Source organism: Salmo salar, chromosome ssa09, assembly GCF_905237065.1.
Source record: "Salmo salar chromosome ssa09, Ssal_v3.1, whole genome shotgun sequence".
In the NCBI taxonomy this organism is placed as follows: Eukaryota; Metazoa; Chordata; class Actinopteri; order Salmoniformes; family Salmonidae; genus Salmo; species Salmo salar.
In genome coordinates this window covers 78,080,032-78,101,260 of record NC_059450.1, presented here as the reverse complement: position 1 = coordinate 78,101,260, position 21,229 = coordinate 78,080,032, and the positions used below count along the sequence as shown (strand labels likewise).

Below are 21,229 nucleotides of genomic sequence, written 5' to 3'. Positions count from 1 at the left end.
TCACTCTGTAAGACCCTGTGGTGGATGTCAGCTCTCAGACCTTTGTGAGGAGGACGACACTATAGACATGTCTCCTGTGAGCCAGGCAGTCAATAGCTGCCCCCACGGTGACAAGGATAGGCAGGGGCTGGAGAGACTGGACAACATGCTGCTGTGGCTGCAAACAGGGCTGAGGGACAATCACACCCTCACATGACACAGACATACATACCATACATAGCTACGAGCAAAGAGAAATCCTAGTCTTCACCCAGTAGCTCAGATTGTCATCGGTCTTTTCCCTTTTCTTGCAAGTGTAACTGATGTGAAATGGCTAGTTAGCGGTGGTGCGCGCTAATAGCGTTTCAAATCGGGTGACGTCACTCGCTCTGAGACCTGAAGTAGTTGTTCCCCTTGCTCTGCAAGGGCTGCGGCTTTTGTGGCGCGATGGGTAACAATGCTTCGTGGGTGTCAGTTGTTAATGTGTGCAGAGGGTCCCTGGTTCAAGCCCAGGTTAGGGCGAGGAGAGGGACGGAAGCTATACTGTTACACAAGCTTTTCATTTGTTCCCATTCTGACTGGTCCTGTATTCAAATCAAAGTTTTTTGGTCCATACCCAGTTTAGCAGATTTTATAGCGGGCACAGCCAAATGCTTACTAGGCTATAGACTTAGTGGAATGTATGCAAGAAGAATTGAAGTTGTAAAAGCCAATAGTCTTATTCTTACAAAATATTTTAAATTCCAGTTGAATTTTGATGACATTCCTGAGATGAATGTTGTATGTACAGTTGAAGTTGGAAGTCTACATACACTTAGGTTGGAGTCATTAAAACCTGTTTTTCAACCACTCCACAAATTTCTTTTTAACAAACTATAGTTTTGGGAAGTCGGTTAGGACATCTACTTTGTGCATGATACAAGTCATTTTTCCAACAATTGTTTACAGACAGATTATTTCACTGTATCACAATTCCAGTGGGTCAGAAGTTTACATACACTAAGTTGACTGTTCCTTTAACCTGTTGGGGCTAGGGGGCAGTATTTGCACGGCCAGATAAAAAACGTACCCGATTTAATCTGGTTACTACACCTGCCCAGTAACTAGAATATGCATATAATTGTTTGATTTGGATAGAAAACACCCTAAAGTTTCTAAAACTGTTTGAATGGTGTCTGTGAGTATAACAGAACTCATTTGGCAGGCCAAAACCTGAGAAGATTCCAAACAGGAAGCGCTCTCTCTGACCATTTCATGGCCTTATTGATCATCTCTAACAAAAACAGGGGATCTCTGGCATGACGTGACATTTTCTAACGCTCCCATAGGCTCTCAGAAGGCGCCAGAAAGCTGAATCAGCCCATGGCTGAAAAACAGTAGCGCATTTTGATAGTGGTCGATCTGAGGACAATGGGACAGGGCGCGTGTGCCCGAGTCGACTCCATGTTTACTTTCTCTCTCTTTGAACGAAAACCACCACTCCCGGTCGGAATATTATCACTTTTTACGCAAAAAATGGCATAAAAATAGATTTTAAACAGCGGTTGACATGCTTCGAAGTACGGTAATGGAATATTTAGAAATGTTTTGTCACAAACGCGTCAGGCGCGTGACCCTTATTTACCCTTCGGATAGTGTCTTGAACGCACGAACAAAACACCGCTATTTGGATATAACTACGGATTATTTGGGACCAAACCAACATTTGTTATTGGAGTAGAGGTCCTGGGAGTGCATTCTGACGAAGAACAGCAAAGGTAATAACATTTTTTCTTATAGTAAATCTGACTTTGGTGAGGGCTAAACTTGGTGGGTGTCTAAATAGCTAGCCCTGTGATGCCGGGCTATCTACTTTGAATATTCCAAAATGTGCTTTCACCGAAAAGCTATTTTAAAATCGGACATAGCGAGTGCATATAGGAGTTCTGTATCTATAATTCTTAAAATAATTGTTATGTTTTTTGTGAACGTTTATCGTGAGTAATTTAGTAAATTCACCGGAAGTGTTCGGTGGGAATGCTAGTCACATGCTAGTCACATGCTAATGTAAAAAGCTGGTTTTTGATATAAATATGGACTTGATTGAACAAAACATGCATGTATTGTATAACATAGGTGTGTCATCTGATGAAGATCATCAAAGGTTAGTGCTGCATTTAGCTGTGGTTTGGGTTTATCTGACATATGCTAGCTTGAAAAATGGGTGTCTGATTATTTCTGGCTGGGTACTCTGCTGACATAATCTAATGTTTTGCTTTCGTTGTAAAGCCTTTTTGTGATCGGACAGTGTGGTTAGATTAACGAGAGTCTTGTCTTTAAAATGGTGTAAAATAGTCATATGTTTGAGAAATTGAAGTAATAGCATTTCTAAGGTATTTGAATATCACGCCACAGGATTACACTGGCTGTTGAGTAGGCAAGCATCCCACCTAGCCCATAGAGGATAAACAGCTTGGAAAATTCCAGAAAATGTCATGGCTTTAGAAGCTTCCGATAGGCTAATTGGACTCAATTGGAGGTGTACCTGTGGATGTATTTCAAGGCCTTCCTCCAAACTCAGAGCCTCTTTGCTTGACATCATGGGAAAATCAAAATAAATCAGCCAAGACTGGAGGTCGACCGATTATGATTTTTCAATGCCGATACCGATTATTGGAGGGCCAAAAAAACTGATACCGATTAATCTGCCGATTTTTCTATATATAAAATAACGACAATTACAACAATACTGAATGAACACTTATTTTAACTTAATATAATAATGAAATATGTTCAATTTGGTTTAAATAATGCAAAAACAGTGTTGGAGAAGTAAAAGTGCAATATGTGCCATTTAAAAAAGCTAACGTTTAAGTTCCTTGCTCAGAACATGAGAACATATGAAAGCTGGTGGTTCCTTTTAACATGAGTCTTCAATATTCCCATGTAAGAAGTTTTAGGTTGTAGTTATTATAGGACTATTTCTCTCTATACCATTTGTATTTCATATACCTTCGACTATTGGATGTTCTAATAGGTACTTTCAGTATTGCCAGCCTAATCTCGGGAGTTGATAGGCTTGAAGTCATAAACAGCGCAATGCTTTTACGCATTGCGAAGAGCTGCTGGCTGCTGGCAAACGCAGTAAAGTGCTGTTTGAATGAATGCTTACGAGCCTGCTGCTGCCTACCACCCCTCAGTCAGACTGCTCTATCAAATCATAGACTTAATTATAATATAATAACACAGAAATACGAGCCTTAGGTCATTAATATAGTCAAATCTGGAAACTATCATTTTGAAAACAAAACGTTTATTCTTTCAGTGAAATAAGGAACCGTTACATATTTTATCTAACGAGTGGCATCCATAAGTCTAAATATTGCTGTTACATTGCACAACCTTCAATGTTATGTCATAATTACGTAAAATTCTGGCAAATTAGGTCGCAACGAGCTAGGCAGCCCAAACTGTTGCATGTACCCTGACTCTGCGTGCAATAAATGCAAGAGAAGTGACACAATTTCCCTAGTTTAATATTGCCTGCTATCATGAATTTCTTTGAACTAAATATGCAGGTTTAAAAAAATATATACTTCTGTGTATTGATTTTAAGAAAGGAATTGATGTTTATGGTTAGGTACATTCGGTGCAACGACAGTGCTTTGTTTCGCGAATGCGCTTGTTAAATCACCCGTTTGGCGAAGTAGCCTGTGATTCAATGATAAATTAACAGGCACCGCATCGATTATATGCAACGCAGGACAAGCTAGATTAACTAGTAATATCATCAACCATGTGTAGTTAACTTCTTTGGGATAGGGGGCAGTATTTTCACGGCGGGATAAAAAACATACCCGATTTAATCTGGTTACTACTCCTGCCCAGAAACTAGAATATGCATATTATTAGTAGATTTAGATTGAAGTTTGAGTGTTTTCTAAAACTGTTTGAATGGTATCTGAGTATAACAGAACTCATATGGCAGGCAAAAACCTGAGAAAATTCCAAGTAGGATGTGGAAAGTCTGAGAATTGTAGTTCTTTTGATTCTCTATCAAAACTACAGTGTCTGGAAAATGGCTGTGTGATTACTTTTGTCTATGTACTCTCCTAACATAATCTACTGTTTTGCTTTCGCTGTAAAGCCTTTTTGAAATCGGACAATGTGGTTAGATTAACGAGAAGTTTATCTTTAAAATGGTGTAAAATAGTTCTATGTTTGAGAAAGTTGAATTATGACATTTTGTTGTTTTTGAATTTTCCGCCCTGATATTTCACTGGCTGTGTCCCACCTAGCCCATAGAAGTTAATCGGTCGACCTCTAGAGGAAACAGATACAAAAGTATCTATATCCACAGTAAAACAAGTCCTATATCGACATAACCTGAAAGGCTGCTCAGCAAGGAAAAAGCCACTGCTCCAAAACTGCCATAAAAAAAGCCAGACTATGGTTTGCAACTGCACATGGGGACAAAGATCGTACTTTTTGGATAAATGTCCTCTGGTCTGATGAAACAAAAATAGAACTGTTTGGCCATAATGACCATCATTATGTTTGGAGGAAAAAGGGGGAGGCTTGCAAGCCGAAGAACACCATCCCAACCGTGAAGTACGAGGGTGGCAGCATCATGTTGTGGGGGTGCTTTGCTGCAGGAGGGGCTGGTGCACTTCACAAAATAGATGGCATCATGAGGGAGGAAAATTATGTGGATATATTGAAGAAACATCTCAAGACATCAGTCAGGAAGTTAAAGCTTGGTCGCAAATGGGTCTTCAAAATGGACAATGATCCCAAGCATACTTCCAAAGTTGTGGCAAAATGGCTTAAGGACAACAAAGTAAAGGTATTGGAATGGCCATCACAAAGCCCTGACCTCAATCCTATAGAAAACTTGTGGGCAGAACTGAAAAAGCGTGTGCGAGCAAGGAGGCCTACAAACCTAACTCAGTTACACCAGCTCTGTCAGGAGAAATGGGCCAAAATTCTCCCAACTTACTGTGGGAAGCTTGTGGAAGGCTACCCGAAACATTTGACCCAAGTTAAACAATTTAAAGGCAATGCTACCAAGTACTAATTGAGTGTATGTAAACTTCTGACCCACTGGGAATGTGATGAAAGGAATAAAAGCTTTAATAAATCACTCTACTATTATTCTGACATTTCACATTAAAATAAAGTGGTGATCTTATCTGACCTAAGACAGGGAATTTTTACTAGGATTAAATGTCAGGAATTGTGAAAAACTGAGTTTAAATGTATTTGGCTAAGGTGTATGTAAACTTCTGACTTCAACTGTAGGTTATGGTTATGATAGCATGATGTAACTTTGTTTTCAGGTGTGAATGAGAATGTATTCCCCTAACCTTATTCTTACAATAAAGTTAATTTATTCAAATTATATTACTTGTGTATGTCTTTCCTTATCAATGTAAGACTAAATTTGTAATATGTTTTGGTGCATGTGTGTTTAATATGCTATCCAGATAAGAGCGTGTCAGATCACAGAACATACCAGAGTATTACATGCCACCAGTCACTAAAACGTCTGTACCTCATTCACAGTAAAAGGCATTACTATTCTGATTTCAGATTATCAATCTTTACAAAATAAGGAAGACTCAATATGCTCTAAGAGTTTCTATATCTTCATTAGGACGGGGTTCTAAAGCTTTTTGGGGCCGGGGACCCTTTTGTGATAGCAAATTCATCAGGGACCCCCTCGTGATCAGAACATAAAATCGAGTCAGATTTTTTGAAAAGTCTACAAGGAGTTTTAGTATGACGTCTGCAGCGCATGGCTGGACGAACCAAGTCTCAGGCCAGGGGAAAGAACATTTAAAAAGGCCCGCCTCTTATCAGAGAAACTTTCAAGCTAAATTCCTGCAATTCTAAATATTTTGTCACGGAGCAGAGAGATTTTTCATTGTTGGTGCAGCTTTAAAGCTAATATCCTGCAATTCTACACATTTTGCGATGAGGCAGAGAGAAAACTTCGCTGTTTTAAAGCTTTTATGTGCATTTAAGTACATACTTTTTCAGTTGAAAGTACTGTGGATACCAATATCCCTGTGAGCCTCCCAGGCCCTTGGTTCCCAAGGTTGAGAACAAACTGTAGATTAATAATATTACATTGTATTATAAACTGAACAAAAAAATAAACAAAAGTGTTGATCCCATGTTTCATGAGCTGAAATAATAGATCCCAAAAATTTTCAATACGCACAAAAATCTTAATTCTCTCAAATTGTGCACAAATTTGTATACATCCCTGTTAGTTAGCGTTTCTCCTTTGCCAAGATAATCCATCCACCTGACAGGTGTGGCGTTTCAAGAAGCTGATTAAACAGCATGATCTTACAAAATAAAAAGGCCACTCTAAAATGTGCAGATTTGTCACACAAAACAATGTCACAGATGTCTCAAGTTGAGGGAGCATGCAATTGGTATGCTGACTGCAGGAATGTCCACCAGAGCTGTTGCTAGACACTTACGTTAATTTCTCTACCAAAGTTGTTTTAGAGAATTTGGCAGTACGTCCAACCGGCCTCAATGTGTATGGTGTTGTGTGCGAGCGGTTTGCTGATGTCAACGTTGTGAACAGAGTGCCCCATGGTGGCGGTGGGGTTATGGTATGGGCAAGCATACAGTGCATTCAGAAAGAATTCAGACCCCTTGATGTTTTCCACATTTTGTTACGTTACAACCTTCTAAAATTATTTAATCCATCTACACACAATACCCCATAATGACAAAGCAAAAACAGGTTTAGACATTTTTTCAAATGTCTTATGTAACTATATATATTACTTTTACATAAGTATTCAGACACTTTACTCAGTACATTGTTGAAGCACCTTTGGCAGCAATTAGTCTCGAGTCTTCTTGGGTATGAAGCTACATCTTGGCACACCTGTATTTGGCGAGTTTCTCCCATTCTTCTGTGCAGATCCTCTCAAGCTCTGTCAGGTTGGATGGGGAGCGTCGCTGCACAGCCATCTTCAGGTGTCTCCAGAGATGTTCGTTCGATCCGGTTCAAGTCCGGGCTCTGGCTGGGCCACTCAAGGACATTCAAAGACGTGTCCCAAAGCCACTTCTTTGTTGTCTTGGCTGTGTGCTTAGGGTCGTTGTCCTGTTGGAAGATGAACCTTCCTAGTCTAAGATCCTGAGCGCTATGGAGCAGGTTTTCATCAAGGATCTCTATGTACTTTGCGCCGTTCATCTTTCCCTCAATCCTGACTAGTCTACCAGTCTCTGCCGCTGAGAAACATCAACACAGCATGATGTGGCCATCACCACGCTTCACCGTAGGGAAGGTTTCCTCCAGGCGTGACGCTTGGCATTCATTCCAAAGAGTTCCATCAGACCAGAGAATCTTGTTTCTCATGGTCTGAGAGTCCTTTAACTCCAAGTGGGCTATCCCCAGATCTGTGCCTCGACACAATCCTGTCTCTGAGCACTAAGGACAATTCCTTTGACCTCATGGCTTGGTTTTTGCTCTGACATGCACTGTCAACTGTGGGATCTTATATAGACAGGTGTGTGCCTTTCCAAATCACATCCAATCAAATGAATTTACCATAAGCGGACTCCAATCAAGACGTAGAAACATCTCAAGGATGATTAAAGAAAACAGGAAGCACCTGAGCTCAATTTTGAGTCTGAATACTTATGTAAATAAGGTATTCGTTTTTTATTTTTAATACATTTGCAAAAATGTATAAAACCCATTTTAGTTGTCATTATGGGGTATTGTGTGTAGATTGATTAAATTAATAAAAAATCCTTGTCAATTTTAGAATAAGGCTTTAACATAAAATGTGGAAAAACTCAAGGGGTCTGAATACTTTCCGAATGCAGTAAGTTAGACAATGAACACAGTTGCATTTTATAGATGGCACTTTCAATGCAGTGATACCATGACAAGATCCTGAGGCCCATTGTCGTGCCATTCATCCGCCGCCATCACCTTATGTTGCATGATAATACACGGCCCCATGTCGCAAGGATCTGTACACAATTCCTGGAAGCTGAAAATGTCCCAGTTCTTCCACGGCCTGTATGCTCAGACATGTCACCCATTGAGCATGTTTGGGATCCTCTGGATTGAAGTGTACGACAGTCTTCCAGTTCCCGCCAATATCCAGAAACTTCGCACAACCATTGAAGAGGAATGGGATAACATTCCACAATCAACAGCCTGATTATGTGAAGGAGATGTGTCACACCAGATATTGACTGGTTTCCTGATATTTTTATTTAAGGTATCTGTGACCAACAGATGCATGTGTATTCCCAGTCATGTGAAATCCATAGATTAGGGCCTAATGAATTCATTTAAAAATGACTGATTTCCTAATTATGATCTGTAACTCAGTAAAATCTTTTAAATTGTTGCATTTAGATTTTTGTTCAGTATACTGCACACGTTAAACTTATTCCACTGATAGCTTGGCCAAAAGCTGTTTAATCTCTTAGTAATATTCATTTAAAAAGGTTATAGATTTTTTACATCTGGCTGCGGACCCCATGCACTACCTCGGATCCCACTTTGACAACCCCTGCATTAGAAAGTTTTGTATTTAGGAGTTGTTTGGTGTATAAGACATTTTCACAGGTGTTTTTTCTTGACTGATTACCATTTGACTGATGTGGTGCTATTGTCAGTGCGTGACTTGGGCCGGAGTGCTGTACCGGCCCTTCTAATGTTTGGGGAATTGAATACCGGTTCCTCTTTAAAACAAAGTAGCCTATCGCCGGCCCAGGTTCACACACAGATGCAAAAAAGGTTGATCAAAACGGAATGAAGGCAGGATCTGCATTGAATAACAATGGAGAGTGAGAATGAATTTCCCGATTCTGCTTTGTTCAAGTTTATTTGCCGCTAGTCTGAATCCGTGCGTGACAGTAGGCTGTTCGAGATTTCGCAGATTGAAAATGTGCCAGTATGTATGTGCATGATGCGCTGTTACAAACCTCATTTGACAACTTGGAAGGTCATGAAAAGTCATGGAAATTAGTTTAATAATTTCTGTTAATGTCATTCATGAAGGCACACTTAAATATTATCAATCACTTAAAAATCTACAGTATCAGCCATTATCGGAATGACCCTTCAGTGTCTGTGTGTGCTGCATGTGTGCCGTTGCCCGAGGACGTGGGGACATTTCAGCAGCAGGTATAAAATAATGGCAGGCTAACTAGATAGCCAAATTAAAATATAACTTACAGCAGTTCTTGCTAGTTAATTATAGTTAAGCATTAATGTCGTCTTTCTACAAGCACTGAAACTTTGGAAAGATGGGATTTCCCTATTAAATAGCGGCAATGTAATTGCGACAACGTAAAAAATATTCTAATAGCCTTATTGACAAAACTTGAAACATGAATATTTGAGCCTTATAAATAAACATGTCTAGTTAGATACCTTGCTTTGAAGTAGCCTACCTTATCCATTTGATCCCTGATTTATTAATTTTATAAAGACAAAAGTATTTGGTTGTAAAGTTGCCAGCACAACCAGGAGCTCCACAGATGGAGGGTTGACAACCTGTAATTAACAGTGCAGTTCTACTTTGTGGGGGGTTAAGTGCCTTGATCAAGGGCACAGCGGCAAGTCTACATGGGATCAGACACAGCAGCCTTCAGGTGTCAATAATCTTACTTTTTCTATGTAGGCTATAATAAGTGATGAAAATGTGGTCAAAATTCTGAGAAGTCATGGAAAATGTGTATAAACCCTTAACAGTGAATAATCAGAGGTCTCTATAGCATAATGTAATTTGTTAATTTCGGTTAACATAGTCTAATGGACCGACTTGGAAAGATGAAAACTCCTGCACTGTAATCATTTGAAAGAGCCGTTTCTCAGCTTTCAAAATATATATCATGTTTTCATATATGGTTTGACACCAGCAAAGTATGTTCATTAATGTACGCAGAGGTCATGGTTTCAGTAAATTCAGGAATTCCAAAACTCTCCTACCGATGATGCAACAATGCCAATATGGCGATTTACAGTTAGCTGGTGTTCTAAAGCCAAACGTTAGTGTTTTAATTCCCCTTTAAGTTAGCTAGCAAAAGCTGATTTTCCAAGCTTGCCAACGTTTGCTAGCTAGCATACAATTCTTGGCAATGGTTTAAATGAAAACAATGAACATTTTTCGCAAGACGTTTTGTTAAATTCATAAACATCACACAGCCTGTGAATGTGACTACAGAACAATGCAATTATTTAGTCAAACAAACAGCAAAACATACATGTACACATAATTAGGAAATGTAAGCTAGCATGCTAACGATGTTAGCTAAACTGGCGAGCAAATGTTGTGCACCTACCAGGTCAAATCCAACAGGAACGGAGAGCAAGAACCATCAATTCTTGTTTTGAGTCTTTAATTGACGTCTTAACGGACGACAAATTTGATCAAAATGAAACAGATATTAGCAAACAAACAATGTCGAGAACACAGCTAGCTATTTGAAAACAATTCTGTTCCTGTTTTGTTAAAATTCAGATGCCGTTCGCAGCTCACACCCACAAGAGATGAAGCTGCCAAACGTTATCCCCGCCTCTCCCATCGAACAGGTTTGTATTCATAAGGCACTAAACGAACAAAAAATACTAAAACAGGAAGGGACTACATGAACTTGTCCAATAAGAACAGCTTGTTCTCGTTTTTTGGTGCACATTTTGTTTAACGTTTTTCTACGTTGTGCTCTAATGAATCACCCAGATGCACCACCAGACAACCAAATTGAAAACTTCCTCATCCATCCACATCGCATTTCATATCAGTAGCAGCAAGCAAACACCACCATCTGAATGCCAGATACACTAACAGCATTGCAACCGACTCAAATGCAGAATATATAATATCTAGCTAGATTTTGGCATTACATATTTTGAAGAGACAGTCACAGTTCAGACAACCTGAATGTTTACCAGATGTTTTTCAGGTAAATGTACATACAGTAATGCTGCCTAAAAAAATAATTGACCATATGAATAAATATGCAAGTATCAAATTGTCTATACATACAATTGCTGTCGTTCACATATCATTTTTAACAAATTAAAATATGTGGCCTGAAAATAATAATTATAACGTATAACGTAGCTACTGCTTGAAAATGCACTGGTCACTTCGGGCTAAAAGGTTGAACTTTTCAGACTGTCCCAACCTGAATATATTCGATCAATAGATTCGACATGATTACAAACCAAAGATCACTTTATTTGATACAGACTGTATCTTGGATTTGAAATGTAATAATTTGGGACTGTCCACAATGATCAGATAGAAAGACTTTGTGCGCCATCTACTGGGGGAAATACTACATAGTTTTTGCTGTTGTTGCCCTGCTGAACAAAACAACAACCATAATCTTAATGCGTTCTTCATCAGTGTCCCTACCAGAGGTAAATCGCAAACTTGTTCCATTGTTTGTTTATTATTTGAGATTGGTAGCCACACAATTCAATTTCGACATCTCTGCATTTCTAGAAAGGCGAATGCAACGTTGCAGTGTGATATAAGTGTGATATAATCGTGTGTGCTGTCTGTGTGTAGGGTCTTGTCTGAGATATACAGAAAGTAAGGAAAGACTAATTGTATCTAATCTGTGTAGTGTCTGTTGCTCTGTCAGAGAGGGTTGGCTCAGTGACCAGTTCATTAAATAGCACAGCACCATCTAGCGATAACAAATGGACTGATATTTTGATATTTAGGCTGTCTAAAAGCTCAGATGTGTGGAGTGAAAATACAATGTTGATTTAGCAATTAACATACAATTTCAAGGAAACAATAAAAGGGATGTTTTAGACAGTGCTTTTTAAATGTTTTATATTGCTGTGCTTGTTGACATACACTCCTTAGAATGTTTTTAATGTGTGCTTGGTGGGTCAGTTCAAACAGATACTCCAAAATTCTCTTACCGAATGAACATTTAAATAGCAAAACAACAATAACTCAATAATACAATACATTACACTAGAAAGTCTGAGATGAATTCATTCTCACTAACATAGGCTATTGGTCTATTTACAAAATGTTTATTGATATATGTATATATAAAATAAGGATGCACCTTTGAAGAAAATGTATATTGAGCATTCTGTTTGGTGAAATAAAAATGTAACGTCATTGTAACAACGTATACCAATGGCTTACAAAATAATCCCACCTTCTTGAAGGTTATCATTCAGAAAGGTATTGGATAATATCACGAAAATGCTTTATAATCAACCACTTGTTAAGTAACAATTTCATGTTTCAATGTCTTGATTCTTATGATGTACAATTAGATATATCTTGATAAGATTACTTTTCCATAGGTGATGAAGAGTTTCTTCTACAATGGAACATTTTGATGAACTCCAGTCTTTGTAGAATACAGCATAAGAACACTGAAGACATCAGGAAAATGATACAAAATACATCAAATGGACAATTTATTATACAATAGCTGTTTACAATAGTTCCTACCAGGTACAGAAAATATATGTCTTACAAGATCTAAATTAACAGGCTGACTTTACATACCCCTCATAATAACCTACAACTGATTTATTGCATAATGGAAAGGGAATGGCACCAAGGACATCTAAAATAACATTGACCTAGTCATCTGAATGTGTTTCTTTCTCTTGTACACTATTCTCTTTGAATGGACCCAAACGTACAAAATGAATGATATACATAGAGCTGTTTTTAAATAATTATCTTCATCACATTCCCTAGACACGTATACAGTGTGCTATGTTTGACACCTCTGGAGTGCACAGCAAGATACAGCAGGATTACTCCCAGTTGGTACAATAACCCTATGTTCCTTTCATCTTACAAGACATCCACATACTGTAGTCACCAGAACAAACAAATGGTTCAAGGGCATACAAAACATCTCCTATTCGAAAGAAAAACACCTTGGGCCAGATTCATGAAGGACCTTTTTCACAGCATTTCCTCCTGTATCATCTTTCACAGCCTTGAACGTTGGCGTTGGAGAAATATGACCATTATTACAGTTGAAATGACTTAAGTGAGTAACAATAATTAGCCTGATGGCCAACTTAAACGGCACCAGAAAACTAGACATCGCTGCTTGATAAATCTCACTCCAAGACCAAGTACTGATTGCTGGGAGATAATGTCTTGTTTTTCACAAAAACAGTCTTGATGGTGTTTTTTTTCACTTGTTCCCCTTGTTTACATAATCTATACGTTAAGCTTCATACACCCTACAAAGGAGACAAGAAAAAAGTGTGAAATACAGCCAAATATCATACACAATTACATAGCTATATAGATTCCTATAACCAAACTTTCAATAGCACTATAATACATTATAGTTCGTATTATGAACAATAGGTGCCAGTTCTGTTCCTATAAAACAGTGTGTAACATAACCATTTGCAAAATGTTAAATGTGTTTCAACTGCACAACAGATGTAGGATCTTAATTTGAGCCAGTTTGCTACAGCAGGAAAATTATCCTGGAGCAACAGAAAATGTGAATTATTATGTCGATTATAATTAATGATGAAAACTTCAGAAGCCTTATTAAATCTCAAATACACTACAAGTTTTACATTTCCTACCTTGCAGTAAAGTTCTCCTGCAACAGGGTGATTAAAATAAGATCCTATATCTGTATGCAACAGCAGTACTCTTACAACTTTAGTTCATGGAGTGGGATGACCTCTCACCTATGCTTATCCTTCCAGATCCGGAACCACTTGACCAGGTTTTTGGTGCTCTGCAGTTTGGGGTGCAGACAGTACTCCTGCCCCTTGAAGCGCGACACATTCTCCATGGTGACACTGACAAACAAAAGAAGCGAGGAAAAGTGTAAGAGAAAATAGCTAATCCACCTTACTGCATTAGAATCATAAGCGATATTGGTTAATGTTAGCTGCAAAGTAATTATAACAACCCAAGCAATGTGGTAAGAATACTGCAATAACTTTAATACATTCTATCTCTGACATCTTAAACGTAAACACTCATGGAGAGGTTCTATGAACAGGCTTTAGAAACAGCACTGGGTGGGCAGGCCTATACATGATTTCTGAGCATGGCCAGATGAACCCATTGTCATTCAGAGCAGCAGTTAGAGATACTAGTCTGTCTTTATGGCATATTTCGGCCAGTCATGACATGTGCTGTGTGTTGTGCCCAGAGCTATGCAGGGGCTTCTCAAATCAATCTCTTATTAGTGTGTCTGCTGCTTAGTGAATGATTCACCTGCCCAGCCAACAGAGGTCTTGGTTCATTTGGTTAACTCCTAAGTTGGAGTTGGAAGCACTGCTGTGACAGTGCCCCCCCCTCCAGAATGTTAAATTCTGAGATGTGACCCCAATGCCAGCCAACAAAGGAGAGAAGGCGCACTCTTTCTGGAGCCTGCTGAGTCTCAAATTACACTGAGGTCAGTGGCCAGTGGCCACCATCTTATGCAAGCATTAATCTGCCTGAATATTACGTTTATCACATTGACCCCAGGACAGCAGTAAATAAAGCAGTAAATAGCAGTTTAATAGTCCAAGCGCCAACACAACTCTTTGTTGGACGGACTCTAAAGTCTTAAGATCATATCGAGAGCAATGTACTGTACTCCAAAACAGCAGGACAAAATGACATTTGTTTTCAAGGTATTTTTATGCTGCTGATGGGAACACATTTCTGTGCGATACCTCAAGTGAACAGCAGATGGTGAAAGAGTATGTGATCTTTTACAAAAGTACGGTCTGCTTCCGCCGAAAATGACTCAAATGTAAGATCAGTGTCTATTTGACAATGGGGTCTGGTGCATGCAGTAGTATAGGGCAATGCAATTCCATTTTGAACCCTCAAAAAGAGGTAAACAGTCACTCTTATCTGGAGAGGAAAAGTCCCTATTGGATGCCAAGGCCACTCAAACCGACAACAGTAGCTGTCTGTGCTGTGGTCCAGTTGAGCAAGCAATGCTTTAAAAGTAATAGATCAAATGATAGGGAATAATAGGCGACTGGATGGTGCATGTGGACAAAGACCATCCTTTACTGTCTAATTTAAGCGAATAGGTTTTCTCAAGAATGTCTGGATTGAGGAGTTATCAGATTCCATTCCAGAGCAATATATTTATAGGTCAATCAGCTGCTTTGATATAGTAGGAGATTAGAACATCAGAGTGACTATTTAGACAAGTTACTGCATTTGGCAAACAAACAGAATAGCACACAATGACTGACATCTCTGAAACAAACAGAACATGGGATTGACAATGGCAATGCAGAAAGAGAGAGAGTGCAAGAGAGAGATAAATTATTCAAAGAAAGACTCACAATATCATCTTCTCTTGGCAGAAAGGATGTTTGGGTTTAATCTCCAGCTTTTGCACATCCTTGTAGCGAATCTTTGGACCTTTTCTTGTGCACCTGCACTTGTAGGCTGTGAAGAAAACAGATGTGTTTTACAAAGGCTTTCAAATAAACACTTTGGTCTGAACGTTTTCAGCCATCTGTAGACTAGCTCTCTGGTATGATTTCCTGACTTCACACAGATTTTCAGGTGCAGCATAGGCCTAGTACTCACTAAACCTGTATGGAATAAAACAAAGAGAACGAGAACGATTTAAGAGGGCTCAGTAACGGAAGTGTAAAACAGAAAAGCGTAATTATTATCTCCACTGTAAATCAAGGCGCGCTGATTCACACCGCCACCGGGACTGTTTCCCGCGCATGCATGTGGTCAGGCTCGTACTCACTATGGAACGTGTGACCCACATCTTTAAGGCGACCTCATCAACCATCTCCAATTCCTCAATGACGGGCATCACAATTCTCATCATCAACCGCGATAAATGACCAAGACTAATCAGAAAAAAGATTGCAGTCAAAGTGCAGTATGACTGCAGTACACTGTAGTATAACTTCAGTATGCTACAAATACTTGTCCAAAATATGGAGTAATTTTGCAGTGTAACTGCAGTTACAGTGCAGTATAACTGCAGTTCAACTGCGTACACTGCAGTTATTCTTCAATTACTGCGTCCAAAATACAACAGTTGAGTGCAGTTACTGCACTTTTACTGCAGTTTCAAAACTGTAATATTTTTTGTTAGGTGAAGACCAGCACCAGTTTACCACCATGAATTGGATAAATGTAAAACGATGAAGAACAAAATTGATACAAAGTAACCTGGCTACAGACTGTGGGTGAGTGGTGAACACAACAAACGAACAAAGCCACAATTTTACAAAACAAACCAAGAAGTACAACACAGTAATAACTCAACGGTTATAAACAACAATAGCCTACTGTTGCCAAAAGTGCGCAAGCAGATTTGAAGATGGCAAATTAATGGCAATGGTAAAACATTACAGGTGCAATTTGGCTGCCAAACTAACCAATTGTTTTTAAAAACTCATTAGCATCAGCTTAACATGTAAAATGCTTAAAACACGTTTTCATTACTCAAATAGTAATAGATAATTACCTTCTGCTTGGAGGGAATATAAAGCAACAATTAACAAAAGCAACGCTGCTGTTGAACAACGATGCATTTTGTCTGCTGATGATGAACCTCAAATTCGGACCTCCCGACTGGTTTCGCTTAGTAAAAATCACTCAAACAACACTATCCTTGTATTCGCTCCTTAACTTTAGAGATGACAGGAGGAACAGTATTTGATCTCTATTCTTCCGAATACTCTCGAGTTTTGACTAACTCCTTAGGTCCAGAGCGCTCAGATCAGATGAAATGTAATCCGCATTTGACGGCACTCGCGTTTCTTGCCCTTTATCCCTACATGTTGTTGAGCAGCAGCTTTTAAAAACCAGCTCTGTCCCATCTCATTAATATGCACAGCCAGCCAACGAATCAAACACTTGAAAAAGAGAAGTGGAATACATAAAAGAGAGTGGAATAGTTAGGAAAAAACACTAAAGAAGGAGAGGAAAATGGAAAGTTTAGAATTAGATTAGCCTACTAATTATATATTTGATTGAAGTTATTATGCTGATTTTCAAAGTTGCCTGGGCCAGCTAGAGCAACTTTCCACAAACTATTCTAACAGTGTAGGATCATTTGTGCATGGCCCACACTGCCTCTCCATTCCAAATATGTATTTTCAGGCTGATTGAATCTACTGACACATGTTTCCAAGGCAAACATGTCTTATAATCACAGTAGTGGTGAAGTAGTACTTTGGTGCCATCTCAAGACTTTTCCAGCAATTTAGAGATTTCAAAGACGTTCCAAAGGGATTATCCTGTTTAAATTCCTGAGAAAGATTGAAAACACTGACACTGACACATCTGGAAGTAATTAGATGATCATTGATACAGTATAATTGCAATTGATGAGAAAACATTTGTACTCAATTAATTGTCCCCATTCCTTGATCATATACCATAGAACAACAGAGTGCTATTTTATTTGAAAATGTATCAAAACAAAATAAGAGTTCAAAATAGGAATTTATAGTCAGCCAACTGAAGTCAGGCTTCTTATAACATCCTATTGAAAAGTGACTGACTCTTGACCTGTTGGCATATTGTGTCTTGGTCATAATAAAACAGTTATTTGGAACATTTGTGGATAAACAATGTTAATAGGGGTACATGGGAATACATGCACCCGTTGTTTCTTTGCAGATTACCATGCAGAGTTGTTCCTTGTAAAAGATAGCCCTGAGAAAAACCTTTTGACCCTCCCATTTGTGCTACAATAATTTGGTGAACAGAAAGCCTTCATCAGAATATACCATTCTTTTCCTGGCTTGGATTTTCAGCCAATCCTCTTATCCCATCTGTCATCACTCACTCATACCAGCCTCCATGAAATGTCTCTTTCTGCAACCTCTCAGAACCTGTGTGGAAAATGAAAAGTGAGCAAATTAAATTTGAAGCTAAGCATAAGTCATTCTTTGCAATCCAACTGTAACATTTGCCCTGTTTGGTTGAAGCTATTCACACCGAGAAGAGATTGATGAAGCTGGATTCCAATCAATTGGATCAGTCCAAATCAATTATAGTTTGTTGACCTAGTTTATACATACCCACAGAAGGCAGTGATACCTTCTTCATCCATTCAGGATTTTGGGAGAAAATTAGGACCTAGTTTGGTTGGTTGGTTGTTATCCAGTTCAAACATTGGAAACTTTTAATGCTATCCAAAAAGTGTAAAATTGAATAACAAAGTTTAACATTCAGCAGATCATCAGTTGAGCACTTTAGTTCATTTAACCTGAAGTATTTATATAAAAAAAATAGCTGTGCTTACATTAATGGGTTAGACAACGTGTGCAACTGTTTATGAAATTATAAACTCCCCATCTCTTAGGAGCACACCTGTATTGCGTCTGTGTGCTTTTAGTACACTTGACAATGGTCTATCACAGAACTAATTCACAGCCCAAAGTAAACTTTATCCCTAAGTCAAACATTGTATTCTATTCTTTGTCATCCATTGGATGCGATATTGTCACTGATGGAGGGGCCCTGCCAGAAATGGCCGAAATGCAGCCTTTTTTCTGCCAAAAGATGGTCTTGCTATGAAACCCAAACAGATCAGCTAAGCTATGTTTCAACGCTCTGGGTTCTCAGTAGCAAATGGCACCATATTCCCTACATAGTGCACTACTTTTGACCAGAGCCCTATGGGCCCTGTTCAAAATAGGGCTCTGGGAAAAGTAGTGCACTATATACGGAATAGGATACCATTTGGGACGCAGACAGAGTGGGATGGGGAGATGGGTCTCTCCAAACATTAGTTGTTCCAGTGAAGGCGATGATTAATCAAGTCCACACAGTCCATCTTCGCCAAAGACGCCTGTTTGCTGACCGCAAAAACTACATTGATTCACATTCACCTTTCAGGATGCCGCTGGGACATCACCATGGCCTACATGTGTGCAATCATATGTGCCTGTGACCTTCTGAGTCATTTTGAGGAAACTCAACCAACTCCTGAAGAGGAGCGCTGCTTTATGATCCTCATTATATCTGATGCTGGTGATGGAGTTTCACTTATATATAGTGTCTGGATCCTGCCGGCCCAATCAGAGGTGGCAACGTGTGTTGATATATGTATGTGACATATGCTGGCTCACTCCCAGGGACGACTTCAAATCAATCACATTTTATTAGTCACATGCGCCGAATACAGCAGGTGTAGACCTTACAGTGAAATGCTTACTTACAAGCCCCTAACCAACAGTGCAGTACCAATAAGAATAAGAAATAAAAGTAACAAGTAATTAAAGAGCAGCAGTAAAATAACAATAGCGAGACTATATACAGAGGGGTACCGGTACAGAGTCAATGTGCGGGGGCAGCGGTTAGTCAAGGCAATTTAGGTAATATGTACACGTAGGCAGAGTTATTAAAGTGATAATGCATAGATGATAACAACAGAGAGTAGCAGCGGTGTAAAGGGGGGGGAGTGCAAACAGGTTAGGTAGCCATTTGATTAGATGTCCGTGATGGCTGTTAGCTTACATAGGAATTTATAAGGTCCAGTAGTGTGCAGTATGACTGGGAGATATGAGTGAAGTCAACAGCAGGGCTGTGCCACTGTTGACATTGTCAGGCGAATAAAGACCTTGGCATCCTAATTGGCCTGGGCCTGGGGGGCCATAGATCATCCTGACTACTTCCCAAATGGCACCCTATTCCATTCATAGTGCACTACTTTTTGACCAGGGCCCATAGGGCTAAAGAGGGCATGATTGTCTGTGTAAATAGAACACAACCCAGTATATTATTCTACATTACATTATATTAGGACAGGATACAATTCGATATTTGTGTTTTTTATGGACCACAAATTGTTTTAATCACAATTTGATTATATATAGGGTTGTTTTATTTATTCAGTTATATGAATATTTCACATCAAACTCAATCAAGCCATTACAAGTTCTAGTGGATGCTTGAGTGAATCACTGTCAGTCTGAGAAACTGAACTGAAGGTAGGAACTGCCATATTTGAAATGACAGGCAGCTGTTGAAAAATATTTGAAAGTTAACTGTTGGTGTCAGATTCTCTGTTTTCACCACGTGAGTCATCCTACTACCAGAGAAAATACATTCTTTCAGAAACGCGTGGAAGAACTCTCAACATTGAGCAGACCATAGTTTTATCGATGATAGAAAAAGCATTCTTTGTATTCAAGTGTCTATCAACTGTCCAACAAGAGTGTGCGCAACAATCTCAAAGATACAGTTTACAAGGTTTCTTAATATTAAAATCCTGAAAATAACCTTCATTAACCTGAAACAGTTTGAGCAGTGTATAGATTTGTCGTGAGCGTATAGAGTGACTGACTGTCTGAACCAGGTCAGGGAACAGTGGAAAGAACTAAACCAGACCACAATGTCCTTTGTATATGATATGTACCGCCACAGAAATAGTTATCTAATAAACTCTCTCAGCTCTCTAACAAAACTGTTTATCTAAGACAGGATCATTTTAAATCATTTGAACTAAATGCTCCCACATCTCATTCAACACATACACAGAAGGAGGCATTAGTACATGCCAGGAACCCTCAGCAGTGTTGATCTGTTCCATGCTTCAGTACATGTCGTGCCTTATGCCTCAGCAGATTTACATACATAATTCTCATCATCAAAATGTCTGGTTTTTGGTGAGTCATGTGAAGGACACTCACAGACAAGGTTATGTAAGTTATAGCTTTAGCCGCTCCTGGTGGAAGCAGCACATTTTAGCCAAGGATTTGTACTATTTTGAGGTATTTCACAGAGAGGGCAGGTTTGTTGTTGATGTTATATAAGTTACCTTGATTATATAAAAGGCACTTCTAAAAACTAACAGTGCAGTCCACATTTATCAGCTGACATTTGACATTTGAAATGCATCAAATGTATACTTCCTGGATCTCTGTGGTCACTGTTTACTTGAATTACATAAACTTTACATAAAGTCCACGAAGCAATTGATGTGCTTTTTTTATTTTATTTTTCCAGAACCATAGTCAGAGTCAGTCAGAGTGGCTTGGGGTGAAAAGACAAGCTTTCATCAGGCTCCAGATTTGCTCATATAAGTAAAGGAATCCAGGGCTGTACCAGGCTGTCAACAGTTTCAGACAGCAGGAAGAACATTCTGTACTATGTGCATACTGCATAGGAGAACATACAGTATGGAACATCTCTCTGGTATTTTCATAGGGATTTGGCCTTATCTCTTAGGAGACTTTTTATGTGTTTTATGCCTTCTACTGGTGTTTGGGGATTTCATTCTGTGATGCATTCCAGAATCATGC

The 21,229-nt window shown here is 39.0% G+C and overlaps 2 protein-coding genes across 2 annotated transcripts in view; both read right to left on the bottom strand.

The window, feature by feature from the left end:
* The window catches only part of LOC106611968 (protein FAM13B-like), an 80,276-nt gene extending 69,728 nt beyond the window's left edge, over nucleotides 1–10,548 (bottom strand). Inside the window, 1 exon segment of the mRNA XM_014212686.2 lies at nucleotides 10,297–10,548. The gene's annotated coding sequence lies outside the window, so the exon portion shown is untranslated.
* A 1,848-nt stretch (nucleotides 10,549–12,396) lies between these two features.
* cxcl14 (chemokine (C-X-C motif) ligand 14) lies at nucleotides 12,397–16,734 on the bottom strand. The gene is made up of 4 exons (NM_001140825.1): nucleotides 16,438–16,734; nucleotides 15,284–15,389; nucleotides 13,670–13,783; nucleotides 12,397–13,201 (listed from the first exon to the last, which is right to left on the bottom strand). The coding sequence occupies exons 1-4, from the start codon at nucleotides 16,502–16,504 to the stop codon at nucleotides 13,186–13,188; spliced, it is 303 nt and encodes a 100-aa protein (NP_001134297.1). The 5' UTR covers nucleotides 16,505–16,734; the 3' UTR covers nucleotides 12,397–13,185.
* Between the last annotated feature and the right edge of the window lie 4,495 nt (nucleotides 16,735–21,229).

What these genes read in the sequence shown, in the direction of transcription:
- cxcl14 (NM_001140825.1), bottom strand. Translation starts at nt 16,504, where the DNA reads ATGCATCGTTGTTCAACAGCAGCGTTGCTTTTGTTAATTGTTGCTTTA. An exon ending in ATATTCCCTCCAAGCAGAAG is followed by an intron (nt 15,390 to 16,437) that starts GTAATTATCTAT and finishes TTTTCTTCACAG; the next exon opens with CCTACAAGTGCAGGTGCACA. An exon ending in TGCCAAGAGAAGATGATATT is followed by an intron (nt 13,784 to 15,283) that starts GTGAGTCTTTCT and finishes TTTGTTTGTCAG; the next exon opens with TGTCACCATGGAGAATGTGT.